General features: G+C 45.5%; 1 protein-coding gene across 4 annotated transcripts in view; it reads left to right on the forward strand.

The window, feature by feature from the left end:
- RCOR1 (REST corepressor 1) overlaps nucleotides 1–22,213 on the forward strand; it is a 127,066-nt gene extending 104,853 nt beyond the window's left edge. For 3 of the 4 annotated variants that reach the window (XM_073349704.1, XM_073349703.1, XM_073349706.1), the window contains 5 exons: nucleotides 5,915–6,109; nucleotides 7,366–7,443; nucleotides 8,214–8,271; nucleotides 8,808–9,037; nucleotides 12,694–15,519. In XM_073349704.1, the coding sequence (XP_073205805.1) occupies nucleotides 5,915–6,109; nucleotides 7,366–7,443; nucleotides 8,214–8,271; nucleotides 8,808–9,037; nucleotides 12,694–12,756 (624 nt within the window). In that variant the 3' untranslated portion in view covers nucleotides 12,757–15,519. The other variant, XM_073349705.1, reaches the window with a different exon arrangement.
- The last annotated feature ends 2,555 nt before the right edge of the window (nucleotides 22,214–24,768 follow it).

The following is a 24,768-nucleotide window of genomic DNA, read 5'->3' on the forward strand; positions in this document are numbered from 1 at the left end:
GGCCCCACTGTGGTCACTGGAAGGGGATTCCTCTGGCATGGAAGGGCAGTTCAGGCCCTCACACAGACTTCAGTGGCACGATTGGGCACCTGAGGCTGTGTCAACATGGACACCGCCGCCTTGGCAGCACAGCCAGTGGCCAGCACAGTGGCCTTATTGGGGCACGCCAGTCAAGGCAATGCCCCCTTTGCACCGCTCATCTGCTGCCGCCTTGGAGCAACAGTTGTCACCAACAACACCGGGCTCGGTGCATGAACTGTGCTTGGAGTTCAAGGCAGAGGAGACTGCACCCATCCCTAAACCTTCTTCCCCTGCAGTGGACAATTCTCCGGGCCCCTCCCAGCGGTACAGTCGTTGTCTTCGTCCCCGGATGAGACGGTCGCGGGACCCTTGTGGGCCAGCTCACCAGACTATTTTAAAGAAAACCAGGCCCTGCTTCAATGGGTGGCCGAGAACTTGGGCCTAAAGGTGAGGGAGATGACTGAGCAGGCAGATATCTTGTTCAGCATCCTCTCAGCCTCTACTCCTGCCCGTGTCGCACTACCAGTGCATGATGGAGTCCTCAAAATTGCCAAGGCCCTCTGGCAAACCCCATTGTCCATCCCTCCCATTTCCAAAATGGCCGAAAAGAAGTACTTTGTCCCGGCCAAAGGGTTTGAGTATCTTTGTACTCGCCCTCACCTGGGCTCACTGGTTGTCTCTGCAGCCAATGAAAAAGACAAGCAGGGGCACACCCAGCTCAACTCCCAGAACAAAGGGGCCAAAAGACTGGATTTGTTTGGGAGGAAAAATTATTCAACTGCCAGCCTACAATTCCTGGGTGGCGAACCATCAGGCCCTCCTAGGCAGATACAATTTTTACTTATTGGATTCCCTCAATAAGTTCAAGGAGTCCCTCCCACAGAGTTTGCCCAAGAATACAGCACCCTGGTGGAGGAGGGCACCATGATGGCTAGGTGCTCCCTCCAAATGGAGTGGGATGTGGTGTGTTTTTGAGCAGACAGATGCGAGGCTGCATGGGTTAAAGGACACTCTGGCCACCCTTTGCTTTCTGGACATGCATACGCCGCAGGCTGCATGGAAGCAGTTCCGGCCACCCCCGCTGCCAAGACCTTGGGATCTGCAAATAGAAGGGATAGGGACATTCGTTTTGTAACCACCGCTGCCCTTCCTCCTCCCACTCACCTGCACAGCCCGGCCCAGCAAAGCCTCCTGAGGGCCAGAAGCACTCATTTTGAGGGTGCCCTTGAGAGCAACATCTGAGTCAACTCCCAGGATCCACTCTATTCTTTCCTCGACTGTTTTTCATCCCTACTGTTTGGCCTTGTCATGGGTCATCTCGGACCGCTGAGTGCTGGACATAGTGTCCAGCTACACCCTGAAGTTTTCGGCTACCCCTCCCTCCCACCCCTCTCTTTCCCGTCCCTCTTCAGGGACCCTTCTCATGAGCAGCTCTTCATTCAAGAGTTGAGAACCTCCTGAACCTAGGGGTGGTGGAGGAGGTCCCTCAGGACATGTGAATAAAGAGTTCTACTCCTGTTATTTCCTAATCCCAAAAGCAAAAGGGGGCCTCAGACCCATTCTGGATCTGCGATGCCTCAACAAGTCTCTCAAGAAGTTGAAGTTTCGCATGGTCTCCCTGGCCTCCATCATCCCCTCCCCGGATCCAGGAGACTGTACGCCGCTCTCAACTTGAAGGACACATATTTCCATATTCCAAGATCATAGACATTTCCTCCATTTCATAGTGGGTGGACACCATTTCCAATTCACAGCGCTGCCCTTTGGTCTCTCATTGGCCCCAATGGTCTTCACAAAATGTATGGCGCCAGTGGCCACTTACCTGAGATATCGAGGGGTCCAGGTCTTCCTGTATCTCAACAATTGGCTCATCACGGGCAGGTCTCAGGAACAAGTGCAGAGAAGCCTCGTTCTGGTGCATTCCATCTGCTGCGACCTCGGTCTGCTGGCAAATGAGAAAAAATCCACCTTAAGGCCAGTTCAACAAATAGAGTTCATTGGGACACTTCTCGACTCCACGCGAGCCAGAGCCTTCCTTCCGGAGGTGCGTTTTCAGGTCATGTCGGACCTGATCTCCCATGTGAAGAACCACCCGCTCACCATGGCTCACACCTGCTGCGGTTGTTGGGCCACATGGCCGCCTGTACATACATGGTCAGTCATGACCTAGAGCAGGTAGTCAGGGTGCTGGATCACATCTTATCGTCCCTAGATTGGTGGATGAACCCCGGGTTGGTGTTGCAGGGAGTTCCCTTTGCGGCCCTGTCTCTATCGCTAACCCTGGTCTCCGATGCTTCGGACCTGGGTTAGGGAGCCCACCAGGGCGAGCTCAGCATGCAAGGCCACTGGCTGCAAGATGATCTGGCCCTCCATATCAACATCAGGGAGCTCAAAGCGGTTTGCCTGGCCTTCCAGGCTTTCTTGCCCCACCTGAGGGGCAAGGTGGTTCAGGTCCTCATGGACGAAACCACTGCAGAACCAAGTCATCGGCCTTTGCCAAAAAGCTCTCCGCCTTTGGGATTTTTGTGTGCAGCAGGCCATTCATCTGGTAGCCATGTATTTGCCTGGGACCAGGAACATGTTTGCAGATTGCTTCAACAGGACCTTCTCGTCTCGCCACGAGTGGTCACTCCATCCAGAGCATTCAGTATTCTCTTCCAAAAGTGAGGGACTCACCAGATGGACTCGTTCGCGTTCTGGTAGAACAGGAAATGCCAGGTGTTCACTCCGGGAGATGGACAGGGGTTTCCTGTCAGACACTTTCCTGCTCCCGTGGTTGGAGACCCTGATGTACACCTTCCTGCCAGTGCCATTGATCCACAGAGTCCTCCTGAAGGTCAGACCAGACAGGACGAAGGTCATCCTGATAGCCCGTGAGTGGCCTCGCCAGCACTGGTTCAGCATGCTGCTGGACCTTTCGGTAGCCACCTTGCTGCGGCTGTGTCTCTGGCCAGACCTGCTGTCCCAGAACCATGGCAGTCTTTTGAAACCAAACCTGGCGGTGTTGCACTTTACAGCATGGGGCAAGGGTGGGCAAACTTTTTGGCCTGAGGGCCACATCCGTGTTGAGAAACTGTATGGAGGTCCGGGTAGGGAAGGCTGTGCCTCCCCAAACAGCCTGGCCCCCGCCCCCTATCTGCTCCCTCCCAGGACCCCCGCCCCTGACAGGCCCCCCTGGGACTCCCACGCCTATCCAACGCCCCCTGTTCCCCGTCCCACTCACCCTCCTGTCCCCTTACCATGCTGCTCAGAGGAGCAGGAGTTCTCAGCCCCGCTGCCCGGCCAGAGCCAGGCACACCACCCACACTGCCTGGCAGGAGAGGCGGGCCAGAGTGCTGGCGCCACGCTGAGGCTGCAAGGGAGGGGCTGGGCAGGACAGGCCCGCGGGCCGGAAGTGGCCCGCAGGCCGTAATTTTCCCACCTGTGGCATGGGGCGATGCTGGCTTCGCAGAGCAGTGCTGCACGCTGCAAGACTGTGAACTCCAAGCCCACCTTCTTGGACACTGCTTGTGAGTCACCTAGAATGGAATCGACGTGAGCAAGCACTGGAAGAAGAAAAAGCGGTTACCTACCTTTCATAACCGTTGTTCTTCGAGATGTGTTGCTCATGTCCATTCCATTACCCGCCCTCCTGCTCCTCTGTTGGAGTTGCCGGCAAGAATGACCTGAGAGAGCATAGGCCCAGCGGCACTGATATACTGACGCATGAGCGCAGCACTGAAGGGGGCACCACTGCCAGCCTTACAGATACCGCTAAGGCAAAAATCACCGGCGACCACGTATGTGGGCGCGCACACACCTAGAATGGAATGAACATGAGCCCCACATCTCGAAGAACAACAGTTACGAAACTGTAACCATTTTTTCTTAACTCCTCTTCTTTCCTGGAGTCAGAAAGCAAAGAAAATAAGACATCAACTAAGTGGTATGAGATAGCTTTACTTTTTTTTAATTTAAATCCTCAGCCTTGGTACAGAGACCTTGTCTTCTATCTATGAACACTTGTGTATATCTGTGATACTATATAAGCCCTGGAGATCCCCATATTGACATCCAGATTCTTTTCTGTGGGTTTTTAAACTGATTGATTGAATTCTACAAAGGTATACCTAGGGCCAGCAAAGCAACTTTTCCAAGATAGGTTAGATATTTAAATTCTCAATGCCTGCACGATATACTAAGGGTCTCAATGTGCTTGGAGCTGTCAAAAGCTATTGTCCATAATAGAGAGCAGCTGCATATTCTGTGAACTCAGTAGAATAACAATCTGAAGTTACTTACACTTACAGAGGAATAAACATTTGATGTTCAGCCTCATGGGAGATTCACATTGCTGATGCTGCATGTTGTCATCCTGTAGCTTGAGTCCATTGTACTAGATTTATGCACAGGCCTGTGAATTTCCATGTGTAGATGAAATACTCACCAATCTGAAACCTCTAATCCACTTCAAACTATTTTCCTGACTTCGTTATCAAAGCTCTCACTTCTAAAGCTGAATGCAAAACTTGCCTCACTGGTCCATCATTAAATCTGTCTGGCTATTGTAGTGTGTTTCTGCTGTTCTCCTACTCCCCCGGTGCACGGAGATCTGTGTAGGCAGATTCCCTAAACAGAATAGCTTCTTGCTCCTGGGCTGGCTTAGACACTTAGGGCCTGATGGATTTGGATCCTCATTCGGTGAGCCTTCATGCATATGTGTGTTCAGTGTTTAAAGATTTCTAATTAGCAAATGGACGCTGCACAGCGTGAAGAAACTTTCTTCCTGATTTGCAGTTATAAGGTGTCACTAACCAGACTCGTATCCAGTATTTTAACTTGCAGATGAGCACATACAGGAATGCAATTTTGGATCCTCTCCTGTCTCATTTCATTTCTTTTCTTTTCTTTTTTTTCTTTAAAGTTCTTGGCACTATTCCAGCCTCTATACAACAACTTTAATCTTAGGATGGAGGATTTTTTTTGGTGTGCAAGTTAACATGTGATCTTTTTTGGAGGTGATATTAAAGAGATTCAAATGTGCTTTTTGATGGGAGTGTGAGGGGTAATAAAATGATTTTTCCATGTAATAAACTGCTGAAACGGTTAGAAAAATTAGTGGTTTGCCAGAAGATATCTCTGATTATAGACAGAGGTGGGGAAATATTTATAGCTTTTTTGGTCAAAATAGATCAGCTTGGTATCTAATTCTTTGTAGAATGTGAGGTTAATATGTGTGAAATATATCCCCTTCCCTATGCTACCATCCTACTCTCTCCTCTCCCTCCTTCCTGGAAAAGAGATCTTTCTAGTTTGAATTCCTCAAACAGGTAAAACTCTGTATCTTGTTTGTTAGCACTGTACTAAAATAAGGTGGGTAAAAATTCCTTAAAAATTATTGTTCTTAAGAATTACTTTGCAGTCACCTCAACCCTCATGTTCAATCTTGGATTGGGTTGCATTTGTTTTTTCCTTGTGTCTGGCACAACTCTTACGTTGTGTTCACCCACCCTCACCCCATCAAATTGAATTTCCTTTTGGGAATGAATTAAACTAACCCATTGAGGCCTGGCCATGACATTTAACTGATGATTAGGCACTTGTACCAGAAATGGAAGCCAACTAAAAAAGCAACAGAAATATCTGTATCTGGAAAGACACTATTGTCGTGTAGAAAAGATTGATGTGGTATCATTTATTTGTGATCACAGTGCCCCATAGCATGATGTTGTCACACAAAGGATTTAATTCCTGTTACTTTGCAACTTACTGTGTTCCACCAGAACGGAAGGATGAGATGTAATTTTCAAAGGCAGGTCTGTAACTAAAGAGCCTAAACCCCGTCGACTTCAGTCTCCTTGAGAGTCCGTCTTTCTTTTGAGAACAGAGGTTGTGTAAAATGTCTGCTTCCCAGGTGCCGCCACCTGAGACGATGCCTCCGGTGAAGAAGGAGAAGCACAGTACACAGGCTAAAAACAGGGCGAAGAGGAAACCTCCCAAAGGAATGTTCCTTTCTCAAGAGGACGTGGAGGCAGTTTCTGCCAATGCCACTGCTGCTACCACTGTGCTCAGACAACTGGACATGGAATTGGTCTCAATCAAGCGACAGGTAGGAACCACTCCAAAGACAGCTCAGGAGTAGATTTGTCCTCTGATATTTTAAAGGTGCTGCTGTTGGTCACCACGTGGGTTGTTACGGGGGATTTATAGCGTGGCTGTGATGGCTTACAACAGGATGTGGCTTAATTAACAAGCTGCCAGCCTACCTAAGTGAATTAGCCCAGGACTGTTTAAATCTAGTTTTGTAGTTACAAAGCAGCAAGAAATAGTTCATTGTGATCCAAAGAGTTTGTCAGCCCTCTGTCTGCCTTTTAACCTGGTGTTGCTCGTATTTTTGAACTTGAATTTTGCTTTGGGTGGTGTATCTTCCAGCAGTAACTGCTTTGCATCTACCGTATTTAGCTTTCTTCACGTTTTTCTCATGTCACCTTTGGAATAGCCAGAGCCGCTCTCCACTTCTGGCTATAGATCTCTTCTGTGGCATCTCCTACAGCCCTAACGCATCTCTTCAGTGTCCTCCATCGTGTTTCCCCCCCATGCTGGCAAACATGATGGAGCTGAACTCTGCATTGGGTGCAAACACAGTTCTTCACTCTGTGTCTGTGGAGCTTGTGCGACAGGGGAGAGGGTGGCGGTTTTGTTTAGTTTTTTAATTGGACCTTCACCTTTTGGAAGTTTTGGCATCAGCTCAAAATGCGAAGCTGAGATTCTGCTGTGGTTTGACATGTGCTTTCTGCAGGCAGGTGCTGGGCAAGTTTCCCCACGTATTTCTGCACCGCCAGTAGATCAGTCTTAAACTGATTAATGGTAAATGTTCTCTGTACATCTAAAAGCCAAGACAGAAGTGCTAATGAATCGTTTTCTGGGTTTAGTCCTTTTGCCTATGTCCTAGATCTGAACACTCCCTTGACTTCAGAATTTAGAGCTGGTTCAGGTCCATTTCAAACTACTGTAGTCATTTTTAGCTTTGAATTACTATTGTGTGTGTTATTGTTTTAAGGTAGTACCGAGGGCCAACAGAGGATGGGGTCCCCTTATGCTGGGCACTGTACAAACATAGAATAAGAAACAGACCCTGCTCCAAAGAGCTTACAGTATAAATAGATTTAATAATCGCCCCAGATGTTTCTTGTACTTGGGGTAGAGATGAATCTTCTTTCATAAAAAGAGGATTCAGGGAGAGCTGCAAAGTCAAGCTGGTAGGGTGTTCACAAGGGTGGCTGGGACAGGGCTTGTTGAATCATTTTTATCCTTGCTGAAAGTCACTGCTTCTTTTTTCTCCCCCCCCCCCCCCCCCCGGCCCAGATTCAAAATATCAAGCAGACAAATAGCGCTCTCAAAGAAAAACTTGAAGGTGGAATAGAACAATACAGACTTCCAGAGGTATGCCAGTTCACACACTGCTATGTATGCATCTCTTCTGCATTTCCTAATATCAAGTCCTAATTCTTGCTTAAATGTCATAGCTGGCACTATGTAGATACAATCATTCTATCTACTGCCAGCTAACCTAGAGACCAATCTAATGGTAATCGGCCTTTGCGAGAGGGGAGGGTGGAAGAGGGTACCAGCAGGCAACTTTCAATCTGGCTGGTTGTAAAACTTGTTTCAAATATAAACATTCAGATTGCTGGTAATACTTCGCAGTCACCATATTCGTCCGAGTGTTGTCATAACACCCTTCTGAGAGCGGTAATTATTAGCCCATCCCATAGAATGGGGGACTGGCCAGAGAAGTTAATGGCCTGACTGACAGAACTGCTGAGCACCCACAATTTCCATCAGAGTTAATGGGAGATCTCGGTACTTGGCACCTCTAATAATCAGGCTATAAGAAACTTGACTGAGATCACAGAGGGAGTTGGTGGGCAACGCCAATAAATAGAAAGAGGAACTCCCTCTAACTCCTAGTCCTGTACTCAGAGCATGGACGAAGCCCCACACTTCTGTGTCGTGTTAACAGTTAACTATGGAATCAATTTGTTTGTCAGTTAACAATAAGGAATAATACAATATTTTAATAGGAAGAAAAATACCCTATTGGAAGGATCTAGAATTAGTTCACTGCTGCATTCAGACAAGAAATTACAAACTCAGATATGAGTGAAAGTCCATTGCTTAAGGAAATGAATTACTTTGTTTATGATACCTAGGTCGTTCAGAAATTTAATGCACGTTGGACCACAGATGAGCAGCTTCTTGCTGTGCAAGGTATGGAACTATAAACCTTTCCTACTTCAGCAGGTGATGTACAGTTGAACCCTACTGCACATCAAGCTGGGATTTCTCCTTCAGTGGCTAATGGAAAATCTTGACATTACTGTATATTGTTGCCAAAGAAAGAGGGGTTAATACTCCTTCCCTTTTATGACGCATGGCATGCAGTGTTCATTTGGGCAAACTGATCACTCACCTGCTTCTAGACAGTGACACTCTTAGTGCAGTCACTGCCAGGTTGCTTATACATGTAACTTACAGGTAGAGTTGGTGAGTTTAGCACTTCTGGTTTGGCTCATCCTACATGACTCCTTTTTTATATACAACTCTGTCTCTCTCTGTCTCCGCTCCCAACTCTTCTATCATCCGTCTCTTTCTCCCATTCCCAACTTTGTACCATCTTTCATGGTGGTGTAACCAGAGATGGGCCCAAACCTTGGGGAAATTCAGCATTGGATCCTTGCAGTGTGGCTCATGCCCATCTCTAGTTGCTGTCACTGCTTATATAATTCTTCTACTTCCATTTTCAGCAATCCGGAAGTATGGTAGAGATTTCCAGGCAATCTCTGATGTGATTGGAAATAAATCCGTGGTGCAAGTGAAACATTTTTTTGTAAGTTACCGGCGTCGTTTCAACATAGATGAAGTTCTACAGGAGTGGGAAGCAGAACATGGCAAAGAGGAGACAAATGGACCTAGTAACCAAAAGCCCGTAAAATCGCCTGACAATTCCACTAAAATGTCAGAAGAGGAAAATGAGGTAAATCTGTGACTAAAGCGTTTGGGACTGTAAAATGCTGGTTGCTTTTAGGTTCAAATACATAAATGAAGTCCAAACTGTTAACAGCCATTTTTCACAGCTTTCAACCAACTTATTTTCTTGTGTGTTTATATATACGAAATAAAGTATTTGAGCAAATTTCTCCTGTGTATGCAGTTCCCAGTGACAATATTGGGAATTCCAGGTGTAACTTAAGGTGATAAGAGACCTCCTGATTTGCAGGCTCTGGCAATATCTGTGACTGTCACTGGCTCTCACCCTCATTTATTTCTGTAGCTCAGTTGGATGCTTTAGCTGGACTTAAATTCCTCAACTCTTAGTCTAGGGTTTGGTTTTTTGGACTCGGGTGTAAATTTCTAAGACGGAAACCTTACGTGTGTGTGTGTGTGTGTGTGTATGTGTATGCCCAAAGGGCTATATAAATAACAAGGTGGGATTGTGAAAACAGCTTGTTTTGGGCTCAATCCCAGAGTTGCTCCATGAGCGAGACTCCTGGTGACTTCATGGGGTTTCTGAGTAGACGGGTGCAATGGGACTGTTCCATCTGTCTCTTTCTTGATAATATTTCTCCACAGACTGTGCCTTTAAAGATAACCCAGGCTCTTTACAGTTCTTAAATATGATATTTTATTTACAAGATTTAATATAAATGATAGTTGTGCAATAGGAAAACCAAAACATGAACTGGACTTTGGGCTGTCTTTGACCTAGTCCTAATTCATACTAGAGAACTTTATCCAGTAGTAAATTCTACCCTTCGGCTTGGTCTACACTTAAAACTTAAATTGACTTAGCTACACAGCTCAGATGTGTGAAACTCCACACTCTTGAGCACTGTTGCTATGCCAACCTAGCCCCTGCTGTAGACACAGTTAAGTCCGTGGAAGAATGTTTCCATCAATTAGCTACCATCACTTGGGGAGGTGGAGTTCCTTCAGCGATGGAAAAACCCCTTCTGCTGTCGGGTGTCTATGCTATGGGGTTACGGCGGCATAGCCGTGGCACCATAGCTATGCCACTATAGTGCTTGTGGTGTAGACATGGCTTGAGATGCTTGTGCACGTGACCTATGGCAGAATTTGGCTCCTACTGAACTAAAGGTTTCTGTCACCATCCTTGCTTGTGGTGTTTCTCAGCTGTTCTTACCATGCTTGGTTAGCTCATGCAGCACGAGCCGTTAACTTTAGGTACACAATGAACACCACTTCATTGCTGCATGAGTCCTACTGATATTTCAGGCCACTCTTAAAGGTGTCCTTGAGTGCATTAATTAAAGTCCCTACATAAAAATATCCAGAGCTTGGCAAAGACCCTTTCTGTAGGAAGGTGAATAATTAAACACACACACACACACACACACAACTTCTGTTGTGCCTTTGTTCCAGCTCTATAATGTATTTCAAATATGTAGCCAGGAACAAGTTACCTGTTTGATGCCAGGTGTCTGTACCCATCATGGATAAGGAGCTACTGTGTATTAGTCAGTGTTACTGATTGTTGAAAACACCCCCCTCACCCTCCCCAATTCCTTAGGCCCTAAGGCTTAGGAGTTATCCTGGCCTCAGATTAACCCTTGTTCCTAAATTAACTTTTTAAAAGGTGGATTCTCCCTTCAGACTGGAAGGGAATGGGTGGATACAGAAGGAGGTATTTACAGTGTGTAGCAACAGCTAAAAGCTTGGGGTCCGTTCCAGGAGGCACAAGGGCTCTGGAAGGCCAGCCTGGAGTTGGTGGCTAGTACAGAGCAGGGTTGGATGGAGTGAGAGGAGTGGGGAGAGGCTAAGTGGCAGGAGAGTAGGGATGTGAAAGCCAAGTGGAGCAGCTGCTGAGGAGGTAGGAGGGTTGGGTGGAGTAGGATACATTACACTTTTCTCCATTGAGAAGGTGGGAGTATTGTGCAGAGGTAGCTTGGAGCAGAGAGAGGATGGGTTGGGTACATCAGTAGAGGCAGGAAGATGTGACTGGAAAGTGGATCCTGAGAGTAGCAGCAGGGCCCCTTTAAGCCAAGGGAGGAAGAGAGGAGGCAGAACTGAGAGGAACGACTGCCATAAAGAGTTGAATTATTATTTACTTGCAGCTCAGTAAAGTAGTGCCAAGGATCCAGGGTCAGGCATTCCTAGGCACTGCACAGGCCAGTGACCAGGAAGAACTTGGCAGTCTAGGTGACACAGGATGTGATAGGAGGTTACAATGGACAAACTGGCTGGAGGGGTGGCAGGGTAAGGTAACAAAATAAACAGTTGAATACCGGTCTTGGTTAATCAATGTCAGATGGGTTGTTGTGCTGATGAAGCCTTTTCTGTAGAAGAGGTTCTGGCATGCTACTCAAGTGGTGCTTCAGAACCAAGAGGTTTAAAACATGCCTGTCTCCTTTTGATTTAACATTTAATGCACAATGATGTGCCAGTACTAGTAACTGGCCACAAACCAAGAACAAATTAGTTAGGGTCATGCATCATATTTTCTAAAATAAAAGGCATGTGATAAAGGCATACATAAACCATGTGCCAACCTAAGATTCCACTCTCTTCCTGCTTGTTTGTTGGGTATGTCTTGCTGGAAGGAGGCAGAAGAGTTGACCTTATGGAGGGAGTTTTGAAAATAGACCAGTCCTTGCTTTTTGCCCTGCCTGCCAGTACAAGAGTGTGGGATGCAATGTTGTTGTTCCGTGAAATTAATGGCCCAAAATCTACCTGAACAATTGCTACTTCACGGAGCAGGTAGTCAACATATGCTGTTCGTTGCCTTCAGAGGAAACTAAATCCAGCCCTGGAGCTGAACTTCCAAAAGAGCCGGATCAGTTTGCCCATATTTTGTATAGTTTTATGAGCTAAGAGAGGTTAGTTCTGTATAGGGCAGGAAGGAGATTGTGCCCTCCCTCCTGTATAGCAGTGCACCATTGGGGCAGACCCAGTCCTGGGGTTCTCAGCACTTTGCCTCTGTGGCTCTGCTGGTCTGTTCTGCAGGATTAGTCTGATAGTGCATACAAGAATGCTAGCTGGCCTGGCACAGGACCCCATTGATCTCCTCCACTCTCTACTTCAGCCATACCCTCATCTGTGGCTTTTCTCTGCCCCTGCCCAGTAAGTGCACCCAAAACCCCTATCCAAGTTCTGGTTCTTCAACTGATTGTTCCTATGTGTAGTGCCCATCAGGTCGCACATGCTCCTAGGAGCAGAGATTTTTCCCTGGCTCTGTCAGTGTGGTCCACACATATGCCCCTGCTCGCCTCATGTTCTCACTAAGGGAATAGAGAGGGCTGGTGGACTACTATCATCTCAGTTCCTTCTTACTGCTCGTTGCCTAGGATGTGCAAGTGTCAAACAATGCATAGAAAGGGTGCCCTAGGTTAAGAGTCTCTCACTTCCCAACCATTGCCACCTTTGAAACTGGTGTTTTAATGGAAACTTTGACAGCCATGCATCAGCTGTTCCTGCAGATCTACACAAACACACTGTGGGGTGGGGGGTGGTTTTGTTTTGTTTGTTTCCTTTCCCCCTTCCTTTGGAGACCAACTTTCCCACTCCCTATTTACTGGGACAGAAATCATGACAGACTGAAGGTACTAGAAGTCATTTCCTTGAGTACACGATCCAGTTCTCTTCCCTCCCCTCCCCCATCCCCTTCTCTTTCAGGGATCCCTCGCAAGACCATTCTTCAGCAGGAGGCAGAGTTGCTCCTTCAACTGGGGGTGCTAGAACTAGTATCTCCCAACAGCATGGGGAAAGGAGTTCTACTTGAGGTACTGTCTCATCCCCAAGAAGACAGGGTGATGAAGACCCATTCTGGACACTAAGGAACTAAACAAGTTCGTCCATCACCTAAAGTTCAGAATGGTGTTATCAGACAATGTGGCAGCAGTCTCCTACGTCAACAAGCAGGGAGGAGCGTGCTCCTCCCAGCTTTGTGTGGAGGCCGTTGCCCTTTGGAACTGGTGCATTCCCAGGTGGATTATCTTGGCCACTGCACACCTGGCAGAGATCCACAATCTCTAGCGGATTCTCTGAGCGGACATTTCTCCACAGAACACAAGTGGAAGCTGCTGCGCTCCCCTGTCTGGGAGGGGTTTTCAGTGTGGGGTGTCGCATCCACAAATCTCTGCATCCCATGTGAACAAGGCCAAAGACTTGTGCTTCAGAGGGAGTTGTAGCACAGGCTGTCTAGGTGATGCAATAGTCAGGCCCCTGAGATCGACCCACACAAATTTCTCTCTTAACTCAGGTGTTGAAGACGATCAGACAAGACAAGGTGCAAGCCATCCTCCTAGCATTGGGTTGGGCCTGATAGTTCCGGTACCCTCCATGCTTTTCAGCTGTCCATCCAGTCTCCTCTCTGTCTTCCCCTGATGTGTCAACTATTAAGCCAGGATGAAGGACAGACTTGCCACCCCAACCCAGCCATGTTTCACCTGAAGGCATGGTATTTGGTTGGATGTCACAGTTAGAAAAGGCCTGTTTGGCTGACATCCATGCTGTCCTGTGCAGCAGTGGATAGGATACTACCAGGAAAGGTTACAAAGCAAAATGGGAAAGATTGAAATTGTGATATAACAGACAAGGAACTACACCCTTACAGGCAGAGATTCCAGGCATACTGGACTAACTTTTGTCCAGGATTGCTGTTAGCTCTCCCAGGGTAAAACTGGCAGCCATTAATGCCCTTCATCCATTGGCAGACACCTACCCTTTATTTTTCCCACCCAGTCACCGCCAGCTTCCTGGAGGGTATGATTCAAGTCTTCACTCCAGAGGCTAGACTTGTACCAGCCTGGGACTTGGACCTTGTTTTATCAGCCCTTACTAAATTACCACTTGAGCCCCTGGGATCCAGCTCCTTGCTACCCCTTTCTATGAAGGTAGCATTTTTGGTCATGATGATGGCCAGAAGAGTCGGGAGCTAGGTGCTCTCATGGCTGACCACCTCCCTCCTCTGTTCCCACCCCACAGTTTTGCACTGGGACAAGGTATATATGGGACTACATCTGAAGTTCATCGCTAAGATGGTGTTGGACTTTCATATCAACCAAAGCACCCATCTACCTGTGTTTTACCCAAAACCTTATTCCAGCAGGGAAGAGGTGGTGTGACACTCCACTGGATGTGCATAGGGCTCTTACACCTTATCCGCAAAGAATAAAATCTTTTCAGAAGTCTCCTAGACCTTTCCAGACTAGTGTACCCCTTTCAGGAGTCTGATTTGTCTTATGTACCCCAAGTTTCACCTCACTTAAAAACTACTTACTTACAAAATCAGACTTACAAATACAAGAGAGTCATAGCACACTATTACTGAAAATCTGCTTACTTTCTCGTTTTGTCTGTATGAAATTTTAGTTTGTATGGACTTCACTCATGCTTTTTATGTAACCTGTTGTAAAACTAGGCAAATATCTAGGTGAGCTGAGAACCACTGTCCTAGACTCTGTCATTCGCAGGGTGTGTGAAAGGAGAGGTCATTTCCTCCCAGACACTAAATGGATCTCAGGGAGCATCCTTCTCTGCTACAAGATGAACGTTTCCTCAAAGGTAGCATATCAGTGTGCACTCAACTAGAGCTCAGGCAGCATCGATAGCTTCCATTAGCGATGGCCCTTTTACTGACATCAGCTGACAGCAAGGTGGAGTTCTGTTCATGAACTCCACTTCTAGGCATTATGCACTGGTGTAAGCAACTGCTTCTCTAGGTTAGGGGAGTTCTGCGGTCTATTGTGTCATAAGGTTCCAGGCACCCATCTTCTTTAAAGAGATGTAGCTTGTGAAGCACCTGAAGTGCACTACACACAGTGACAGTCACTCACAGAAGGATGGGTTGCTCGCCTTGTGGTAACCTGAGTTCTTAAAGGTGTGTTTATGTGGCCCTGTGTGAAGTGGGGAGGATAGTGCTCTTTGTCACTGCCTGGTTTTCCCTTACTGTGAACTGCCAGTAGAGAAGAAACAAAATGGCAGGGGGTCTGGCAGCCCCCTTTGTTCTCTTGGTGCAGAGCACAAGGAGAGCAGGGGCACATACACGGACCAGACAGACGTTGCTAAGGAAAAAATTCTTGTCTGAGGCATATGGAGCATGTGTGCAACACATCTAAGGTGACAGGTTTCAGGGTAGCAACTGTGTTAGTCTGTATCTGCAAAAAGAAAAGGAGGACTTGTGGCACCTTAGTCTCCAAGGTGCCACAAGTTCTACATCTAAGATGAGTAACCCATCCTTCCTTGGTTTTCCCTGGAATTGTTTTTTCATGGCAAACAGTCACCTTTACGCTTCCTGTGAAATCACTGACGATAAAGTAGCCTTAGTGCTGAGTTTAGCTTTATTTATTTACAGTCAATAAGTCCTGTTTCATCTCAGAGCAAAGGACGCTGCTTGCTGTATATCAGAGTTGTCTGTCTGTCTTTGCTTTCAGTATCTTACACTTCGAGCAAAGTTTGGAAGAGTGTGTGTACAGTTAAACAAATGTCTCTTCTTTTTCCCTCTAGGCTACTTCTGTTCTTGATGTCAGATATGCATCTGCTTCATGAGAAGCTCGTGTAGCCTAGAACAATTTGTGTTTGACTACTGTGTTTTCCAGGATATCAGGTATTAGCAAACCTCAGACAGCCATCTGCATCAGATCTATGTGGACAAGCAGCTATTACCAAAAAAAGGCAATCGCTTCCAGTCCTGTGCTACATCTGCCTTAATTTTTCCTCACTCCTCCATACTGCCTCGACTTTCTTTCAAAAGGTCCCAGATAGCGCTCCATTTCATCAATATCCTGCTTAAGCACAGGGACTTCTAGAACCAGTTACACCTGTGGGTAAAATCTGGCAAGTCTGCACAGCAAGGAACTCCGGTGTTAGCAGCCCCACACTAACGCTACACAGTAGGAGCTCTTATAATACTTGGTCCTCTCCATAGGGTATAAGTACGTATTGCTGCATGGCCTTGTGATCTCTGCTTCCTGTATAAAGTAATTATTATTCTTACAATGACACTATTATTAGTGAGCTTTCTATAAAGGAGAGGCTTATGCACATGCCAATGGCATCATACTTACACTGCAATTACAGGGCATGTTTAGCAAGCGTTCTTAAATAATGCAAAGTGATGTGAAAGGTTATTCTTAAGGTTGGGGTCTGTCTACAGTTGTAACTCATTACACTTCTGGTTTGTGCAATGCTTTCTTTCCGCTGTATTTGTACGTGTTCTTGCTTCGTAGAAAGCTCACTAACTGGTTGAGCGTTTTATTCCTGGATATTTTTAATGGCTTTTATTTAGTGTAAAAGGGAATACATAACCTGAAATCTGTCAGATACAATATATAAACCATGGCATTCGGCATTCACATTGTAACTTTTTGAGTGCCACACAACTTCCTTTTTCCTGACTCTCCGTGGGATTAAGTCAAAACAACTTTAGCTGGTGCTTCTCACTTTTTTTCCCACCCTTAAATTAGGCTACTATACAGTCACTTTATTCCAGTGTCGTCGTCGTCATCCTCTTGAGAGCACTGAGGTTGCCAAAGCCACCAAATTGCTCATCTCAGTGGAAGTGTTGACGTGAAAGTGCAACCCTAAAATGTAGATTTTAGTCTTGGAGGAGACCTTGTGTGGAGGAGGACAAGGACCATCTCGTTGCCCTCACTCAGTTCTGTATTGTTCCCACTTTGTCACTCTGATCCCCTTTCTCAATCCTGTACAGGACCTGGAAGTGATCTGATTGATCTAGTGCAATGCTTCTGAACAACCGGTCCATGGACTGGTGCCGGACCGTGGCAGCCTCCTTGCCGGTCCCTGAGATTTCTCTGACACAGTTTAGGAAGGTAGCAAGCTGGTACCTGGTATCAAAAAGGTTGAGAAACAACCGATCTAGTGCGCCAAGAATAATGCCCTGGGAAGATGCAACTGGTTTCCCTGTATCATTGCAAGTTTGACCCAGTTTGGTTTTAGAAGCAATTTCAATCCCTCTAAAGCAGAAGTTCCCAAGCTATGGTACGTGTACCACTATTGGTATATCCGCTTGATGTTCCATCCGTTCACTTAAGGTTTGGTTTGGTTTGGTTTTGTTTAAGATGATGATATGTGAACCAGTGAAGTTCCGAAGCTGCTGCTCTAAAGCACGCATCACTTTTGTTTTCAGAACCAATATATGCAATTAAAAGGGGAAGAGGCTCACCCCAAAATTTTCCTTAGCTCCCCTGTAGCCACCCCTCCCAGTGCAAAGATGAAACCTTATACAGGTACTTCTGTTGCTGGTAGCAGCCCTGCCTTCAGAGCTGGGCTCCCAGCTAGCAGCCACTGTTCTCTAGCCACCCAGCTCTGAGGGCAGCACCGCTGCCAGCAACAGCACAGAAATAAGCCTAGGCAGGGATTTGGGGTGCCTGAGCGCAGCCTTGGCCTGTGTTCCCGCCTGCTGGGGTGAGCTGCCCAGGGCAGGTGGTGGATCCAGGACTCCCGGTGGCCTGGGCTGGCCCGTTCCAGCCCGGGCTCCTGGGGCCCCTCGCACTCACTGCTCCCCAAGGGCTCTGTTGGCCCTAGAGCTGAGTCCCCCTGCCTTACAGGCTATGAGCAATCAAAGGGCAGTGGGGAGCTGAGGAGGAGCTGCAGCCCTGGGGCCTTGAGCAGCAGCAAGAGATGCGGGAGAGCTGTGGCCACCCACACCGTGACACCAGCCAGCGCAGCAGCTGCCCTGCGTTGCCCAGCTCAGGCTTCCAGCTTGGCCAGGGCGTGGGGCTTTGTGGGGAAGAGGTGGGGCCAGCATTTAACTGAGGAGGAGCAGGGAGTGGGGCCATAGAGAAGGGTGGGGTCTTGTGGTGAGGGGGGCATAGCCCCCCAATTTTCTGTCTACCCCACCTCAGTGCTCTCCCCCAGCCCCCCGAGAAGAGGTTGGTGCGGTGTGAGCAGCCACATTGCAAAGCCATACCTGAGTTACTGTGGCCTAGCTGATGCTGTACTCCCCCACGGGTCACTAGGGCTTCTGGGGGCATATCCCACAACTACTTGCACTGCAGTAAGCTGAGCTGCTCTGATTCTTTCCCACTGAATTGTGGGAGAACTTGTCTATCCTCCTGGGCACCAAGGAGAATGGTGGGAAGGCACTGGAGGACTATCAGCATGTGACTGGTTAGCCTCTATCCTAGGGTGGGCAAACTTTTTGGCCTGAGGGCCACATCGGGTTTCAGAAATTGTATGGAGGGCCTGTTAGGGGAGGCTGTGCCCCTGCCCCATCTGCCCCCCCCCTTGCTTCTTGCCCCCCGATGGCCCTCCCCGCCCAGACTCCTGCCCCATCCAGCCCCCCTCTCCCTCTGCTCCCTGTCCCCTGATCGCCGCTGGAACCCCTGACCCTCACTGCCCTATCCAACCCCCCTCCTTCCTGACTGCCCACCCGGGACCCCTGACCACCACCCCAAACTCCCTTGCCCTCTATCCAACCTCCCTGTCCCCTTACCACACAGCACAGAGCACCGGAGGCTGGCAGCGCTACAGCCATGCCGCCCAGAGTGTGGCGCCGGTGTAGTGTAGTAAATTGCTCTCCGTAACCGCTACCAGTAGCACATTCCTACACGGAGCAGTTTAATACACTGCACCGGCAGCATGGCTCGCTGAGGCTGCGGGGGAGGGGCCGGGGGCAACCCTCCCAGGCCGGGAGCTCAGGAGCCGGGCAGGAGGGTCCCGCGGGCCGTAGTTTGCCCACCTCTACTGTATCCTAGTTGCAGAGTCCTAGCAACACCCAGACGTGAGTGCAGCACCAGCGAGGACAGGGCACTTGGGAATAGCTTTGTGGTGTGGCTGCTCACTCTCGGGTCAAGCTAACTTGGGTGCTGATCATCTAAGTTACCAGGTGAAAGTTGCACCTGTGCTCTAACCCTTAGCCAGACCAGCTTGTCTGGGATTAAAGCATCACTAAATTCAGATGAGAGTTTTGTTTGTGGGTGACAGTGGGGTTGGGGACAATACAAAAGCCCAAGTTACTCTGCAGTGGAGAGTATATCCTGGATGAGTATACAGAAAGCCTGGAACCAAAGCTCTGACAGGTGTGAACTGCCTCATTCCTCTCAGCGAGTGTTAACTCAGCTGCCCAATAATTAATTTTGTTTCTTATTGAGGCCTCGTGTAAACCAAGTTATATCAGTTTAAATCAGTTTAAAAATCACACCTTTATTTAAACTGGTGCAAAAGGCGGTGTGAGCACTCCCTGATTTCTGTTCAAATCGGTTCATCTTAAATCAATTAGAAATAGGTTTAAACTAAACAAAAATAAGAGCTTTCTGCACTGGTATAATTAAACAGGTTTAAAAAAAAAAACAACTAAAATTAAACCAATGCAACTCCCTTACGTAGACAAGGCCTAAGAAAGAGGATGGGTGAGAAGATTTCTTGGTTTTGGTGCATTTGGAAGAGTGCCACCACTTTTGATTTTTGTGGGGTGAGGGGAGGGAAGGCATCAAGGAGATCCAGGGGAGTGCATGGTTGCATTTTGAACATCTGTGCAATCTACTGTGAGAAGCTTGATTTTTGGCAGCTCATGTAAGCTGAGCTTTTCCTGTGACTAGAGGTCTGAAGAGTGCTGCCATCTCCCCATCCAGTTTGACCCCTTTGACTCCTTAAAGTGACACCACTTTTTGACAGCACAGTGGTGATATTTTATGCAGACTTGTAGCTCTGTCATTGGACCTGCAAAAGTTAGGAATAATGGGAAGTCCCCTTCTTGTAAAACTTGGAAAATAGCTGATAGCCATTGTGAATTACAACTGCAAATTTGCAAACTGTGCCATGCATTCAGCCACAGTCTATTGTGTAAAGGATCCAGGCACTCAGGCCTAGCCTACACTAGAAAGGGTTTCCATATAGCTATACCAGCAAATCCTCCTAGTGTAGACTCAGCTTATACTGGCAAAAGCACATTTTTACTGGTTTAGCTTCATACCAAACAAAATAAACTATTCTGGCAAAAGCACTTTTATACCGTGATAACTGTGTCATCACTGGGCCATGTGCCTATATAAAAATGTCATTTAAAAAAAATCATGCCCCTAACCGATGTTATACCAACAAACGTTTGTCGTGTAGACCTTGCCCAAGTGTCTCCTGTAGAGTTGGTCTTGCGCGATCACCTCCCACTTCCCACCAAGTCTGGCAAACTTATGATCAGAAAAGTTTTGTTTTTGGCTTTCTCCCCAATGGAAAATAGCATGTATAATTCATTTGATATCAGGAAGAAAAAAGTTGTCTAATTCTTTTTTTGGAGGACTGCTATCTTATTGTCGTCTTATACTTACAATATAGCCCTGTATTTTTAACTTTGTTTCATTATTCTCTTACCTATTATGTTTTTAAATGCAAGAAATCATTTTAGCTCTGAAAGTTTAAATGGTTTGGTCTTGTTTTATATGAAGACCTTTTTTTTTTTTTTTTTAATGGATCAAGCATTAGATTCATCAACTGGTTGCATTCTGATTAGAAGGGTCCACAAAGATTACTGCATAAGATGTAATATTCACTTAAATTTTGTTTTCTTAAACTATCAATGTGAATGTTATAATTATATATATTTTGTGGAATATGGGAATTTACTTCTCCTAAGTATAAGTTATTGTGCAAAAATATGGTATCGTTAAAGCAAATGATAGTTTAACTTTTAGTTTTAGAAATCTTAAAGATATAAGTGTATTACATATGCATAAACAAATTACATTTGTTCTATTTAATTTTTATGTAGCTGTGTAAAGTGCTAGGTAACTTTTTTCACTTACCCATTAAAACACCTTGTTACTTGAATATTGTGTTTAACTGGTCTGAAACACAGTGATCAATTTTTGTAATATAATCTTTATAACCAAGGGAAAAAATACATGCCTCAGTTGTGCTTAACAGTATAGCAAAAATGTACAAACAGACGCTTAAGTCCATAGTAGCCATAACCGGTAATGCATCCACAACATTTGTGTCTTGATATATTTAATACCAGTGGGGATAACAACTGATTCTTAATGTTTTTTTTACAAGTTTGCAACCAGGAAGACCCCTGGATTCTGAATAAAAAGCATCATTTTTTAAAAAGCTAATACAAGAATGAAACTTTTTTTCTTAAAGTGATGTCCTGACAAACGTTTTTCTTTCCAGGACAAACACATCTGAAACATTGCTTACTAAAATATGCTCATTGTCACTTTAAATTTAAACTTGACCCATTTTAGTTTTTGCCTCCTCCCCCCAAAATTTCCAATATACTGTTGGTATTCATGCACACCAAATATGAGCCAAACTGTGCATTACGCTAACTTGAACACTGGATTTGTGAGCTTAAGGACTTCGAAAAACTCCAGATCAATGAACTGCAAAAATGTCACAAGATGTGGCTTTTCTGATATATATTTAAGTCTGTATAGAACATCTCATAGCCCATTCAAAATTGAGTGGCCTAATAGTCACTTTTTAAAAAAAAATTGCATTTTTATTAGCTCCAGCTTGCCTTTAGCAAGTCAAAATCTAGTGATCGTTTGCAATGCCCTGAAGCAAATACACTTTCTGCCACTCCCTGAATTAATGCAGCTTTTTCTGTGGATAGTAAAGCACAATTGCAGTGAAAGTTACCATTCAGAAGATGGAAGGTCAGTATAGTCTATGCATGTTGTATAATAATGAGTGTTTACATTCATATTCTCCTAAAAATTAAATTTATACTGGAGTGTATAGTATTCCATTATGTAGATTTTATCAATTTTGTTAACTGCTTATAGATTACTTAAAAGAATTTTTTCAAAATTTAAAAGATGTATAAGGTTAAGTTTGCAAATATAATGGAAATGCTGTATAGCTTTGGAAGTGATCAAATACTCGTTGGGGTTTTGAAGAAAGTATGTTGTAATAATGCTGTTGTAAGTAATATTTTAATGTCTTTTTTGCCTGTTTTCTATTATTCAGCACACTTACTGTGATGAATGTTCATAGCATTATAAAATTGCTTAACCACTGAAAAGCAACATTTGTTTTTGAATTATCATTTTACTGTAAGAGGAATTATAATGGGGTTTGAAAATTCATTTGTGAAATTCTACACAATTCATTTTTCTATGATTTCCAATGTTTGCTGACATCAAATAAAATTTTTCAAGCCATTGATGTAATAAAATATGGAGTAACAGATGTTATTGCTACAAAATGGCAACCTGGAATGTGTAGGGGTGGGTGCTCAAAGACCGCACTTGCCAACACCTGTAGCCTGGTTGGATAGTCACAATTCTACGATTACACTTATATAATATGCATGCACAGGCCTATTTTGTGACAATGGAGCACAATTCAACTCCCCGTCAGCTCAATGGGAGTCTTTCCATGGATTTTAATGGGAGCTGAATTGGGCCCTTAGCGCTCCAAATCCACATAAGGGGATGAGAAATGAGGAGGTGCATTGCACCAGTTACAGTGACTGGAGATGGTTGGCGTGCAGGGGAGACAGACTTCTGGCAGCAGTCCTGGGGAGGCTGCACCTCCATTTTTTTTTTTTGGAGGTATAGCGTGTTCCTTCTCTTCCCTCTTGATCATGCTCCTGCTACTTACCTCCACACAACCCTTGCATGTGTGTTGCCATTGATCATCTGGCAATGCTAACCCTTGCCACAACTGGCATTCAAGAAGCACACGAGTCAATAATCTGGCTGTCCCTTGGGGGAGCCCCAAACATTCACCTGAGGCAGCCAAAATCTGGCCCATGGTGGGACATTCCCCAGGGTATTCAGCATTTAACTGGATGTTTGGAAGATGCAACATGTTCCAAATGTTCTGTGACCTGTACAGACAAAGGACAAGCATGTTGGACGTGCATTTTAGCAAGATAACGTTTTCTTACACAATTGTGAACAAAAATAAAAACCAATTTCAGTGTGAAAATACATATAGTTAGTTATTTAACCTTTGTCACTGAAAGCCAATAGTAACGACTGCACTAACTCGTCACTGCTGTCTGAGTCGCTATAAATAGCGGTTGAAGAAGAATCTTTGGACTGATTGCAGAGAGAGGCAATTATTTCCCAATTCTGGGGGGGAAAAAGAACCATGCAAAGGAGGGGGATTCACAGTGGAAACAGAGCAAAACACTAATAAACTGGAGAAACCACGCACCGTATATTACAGGGCAATTAGAGCTTTATTTCCTACAGTTCTGTGTATCTGTATGGGACAAATGACCGGGAACTTGTTGGCTGGCTGCATACATTAAACCCAGCATAATTAATGATAAAAAGCAAAATGCTGTGTTTGCTTCCTGTGCATGTCTGCAGGGGGGAAATTAGTTTTACCCCTTTTCCTGCTTTACAATGTCTAAAGAGAGCCTGCTAATGTTCAGTTATATAAATGGACAGTGTTTTAAAAGGAGCCTAAATGTTATCTTACTGATTTTTAAAATCTGCCTGATCTCGAAGATGGTGGGAAATATACTTCATGTGTTCAAAGGTAAAAGAAATGGGGAATTAATAGAAGCAAAACTTGGCTTTTGGTGAGTAAAGTCAATGTCAACATTTTTACACAGTACTTTGAGCATATAAAATGCAAAGAAAAGCTGCATAGTGCGTTGGATAGGGTACTATACTAGGGCTAAGGACTCCAGCTTCTTTCTCCTGCTCTGCCCCTGACTTATGAATGATCACAGAGCAGTCACTTACCTTGGTGCCGTAGTTTCTCCACATGCAGAGCGGTGGAGGTAATGCTTACCTGCTGTTTGTAAAACACAGAGACTTATAGAGGAAAAGTGCTGTATGTGTGTGACATATTTGCATATTGCCAGTATAAAATGCATCGCATGTACTTTATTAATAAAGAGAAGCAGATTGGTCTTCCTGTCTGGAAGTGGATTTAGTGTTCCAAACTGCCTATTTCCCTACATACGGTAGAACCTCAGAGTTATGAACCCACCGGTCAAACACACCCCTCATTTGGAATCAGAAGTACACCGTCAAGCAGCAGCAGAGACCAAAAAGCAAAGCAAATACTGTATAGTGCCGTGTTTAAATGTAAACTACTAAAAAGATAAAGGGAAAGTTTTAAAAAAAAATTGACAAGGTAAGGAAACCGTTTCTGTGCTTGTTTCATTTAAATTAAGATGGTTAAAACCAGCATTTTTTCTGTATAGTAAAGTTTCAGAGCTGTATTAAGTCAATGTTCAGTTGTAAACTTTTGAAAGAACAACCATAACGTTTTGTTCAGAGTTCTGAACATTTCAGAGTTCCGAACCGCCTCCATTCCCGAGGTGTTGGTAACTCGGAGGTTCTACTGTAGTTTTTATTTATCTAGTCTCACTAAGACTTGAGCATTGTCGACATACAAACTAGTGTTGGCTTAGCTAACTTGGTTTGAATAGCTTATCTAATCTTGAAGCTGGTGCAAGTTTGCATGTATGCAAAAGGTCAGTTTAAAAAACCACGCACATACATCCCCCTGGCAGACGTGGAAAGGACTGAATGGAAGCTGGAGAATGAAACTGAAGTGAAAAATGTTGCAGCACTGAGAGTGTTAGAATCACTTTGCAGGATTTCATGTAGGAGATGGAGTAGAGACTGGAAATACTGAATCCATTAGTGTTTTCTAGCTTGCTGTTGAGGCCTTATCAACCTCACTACCCAGATGTTAACTTATTGTCAAAACAATACAGCTTTATGCAATGAAATACTCCAGTTTCCATGCATAAAGTGTCTGATGAAGCCCCTAAATCTTTTGTTCTTTCGTTCTAGAACTGAACCAGAAAGA

The sequence above is a fragment of the Lepidochelys kempii genome, chromosome 6 (genome assembly GCF_965140265.1).
Source record: "Lepidochelys kempii isolate rLepKem1 chromosome 6, rLepKem1.hap2, whole genome shotgun sequence".
Lineage (NCBI taxonomy): Eukaryota > Metazoa > Chordata > Testudines > Cheloniidae > Lepidochelys > Lepidochelys kempii.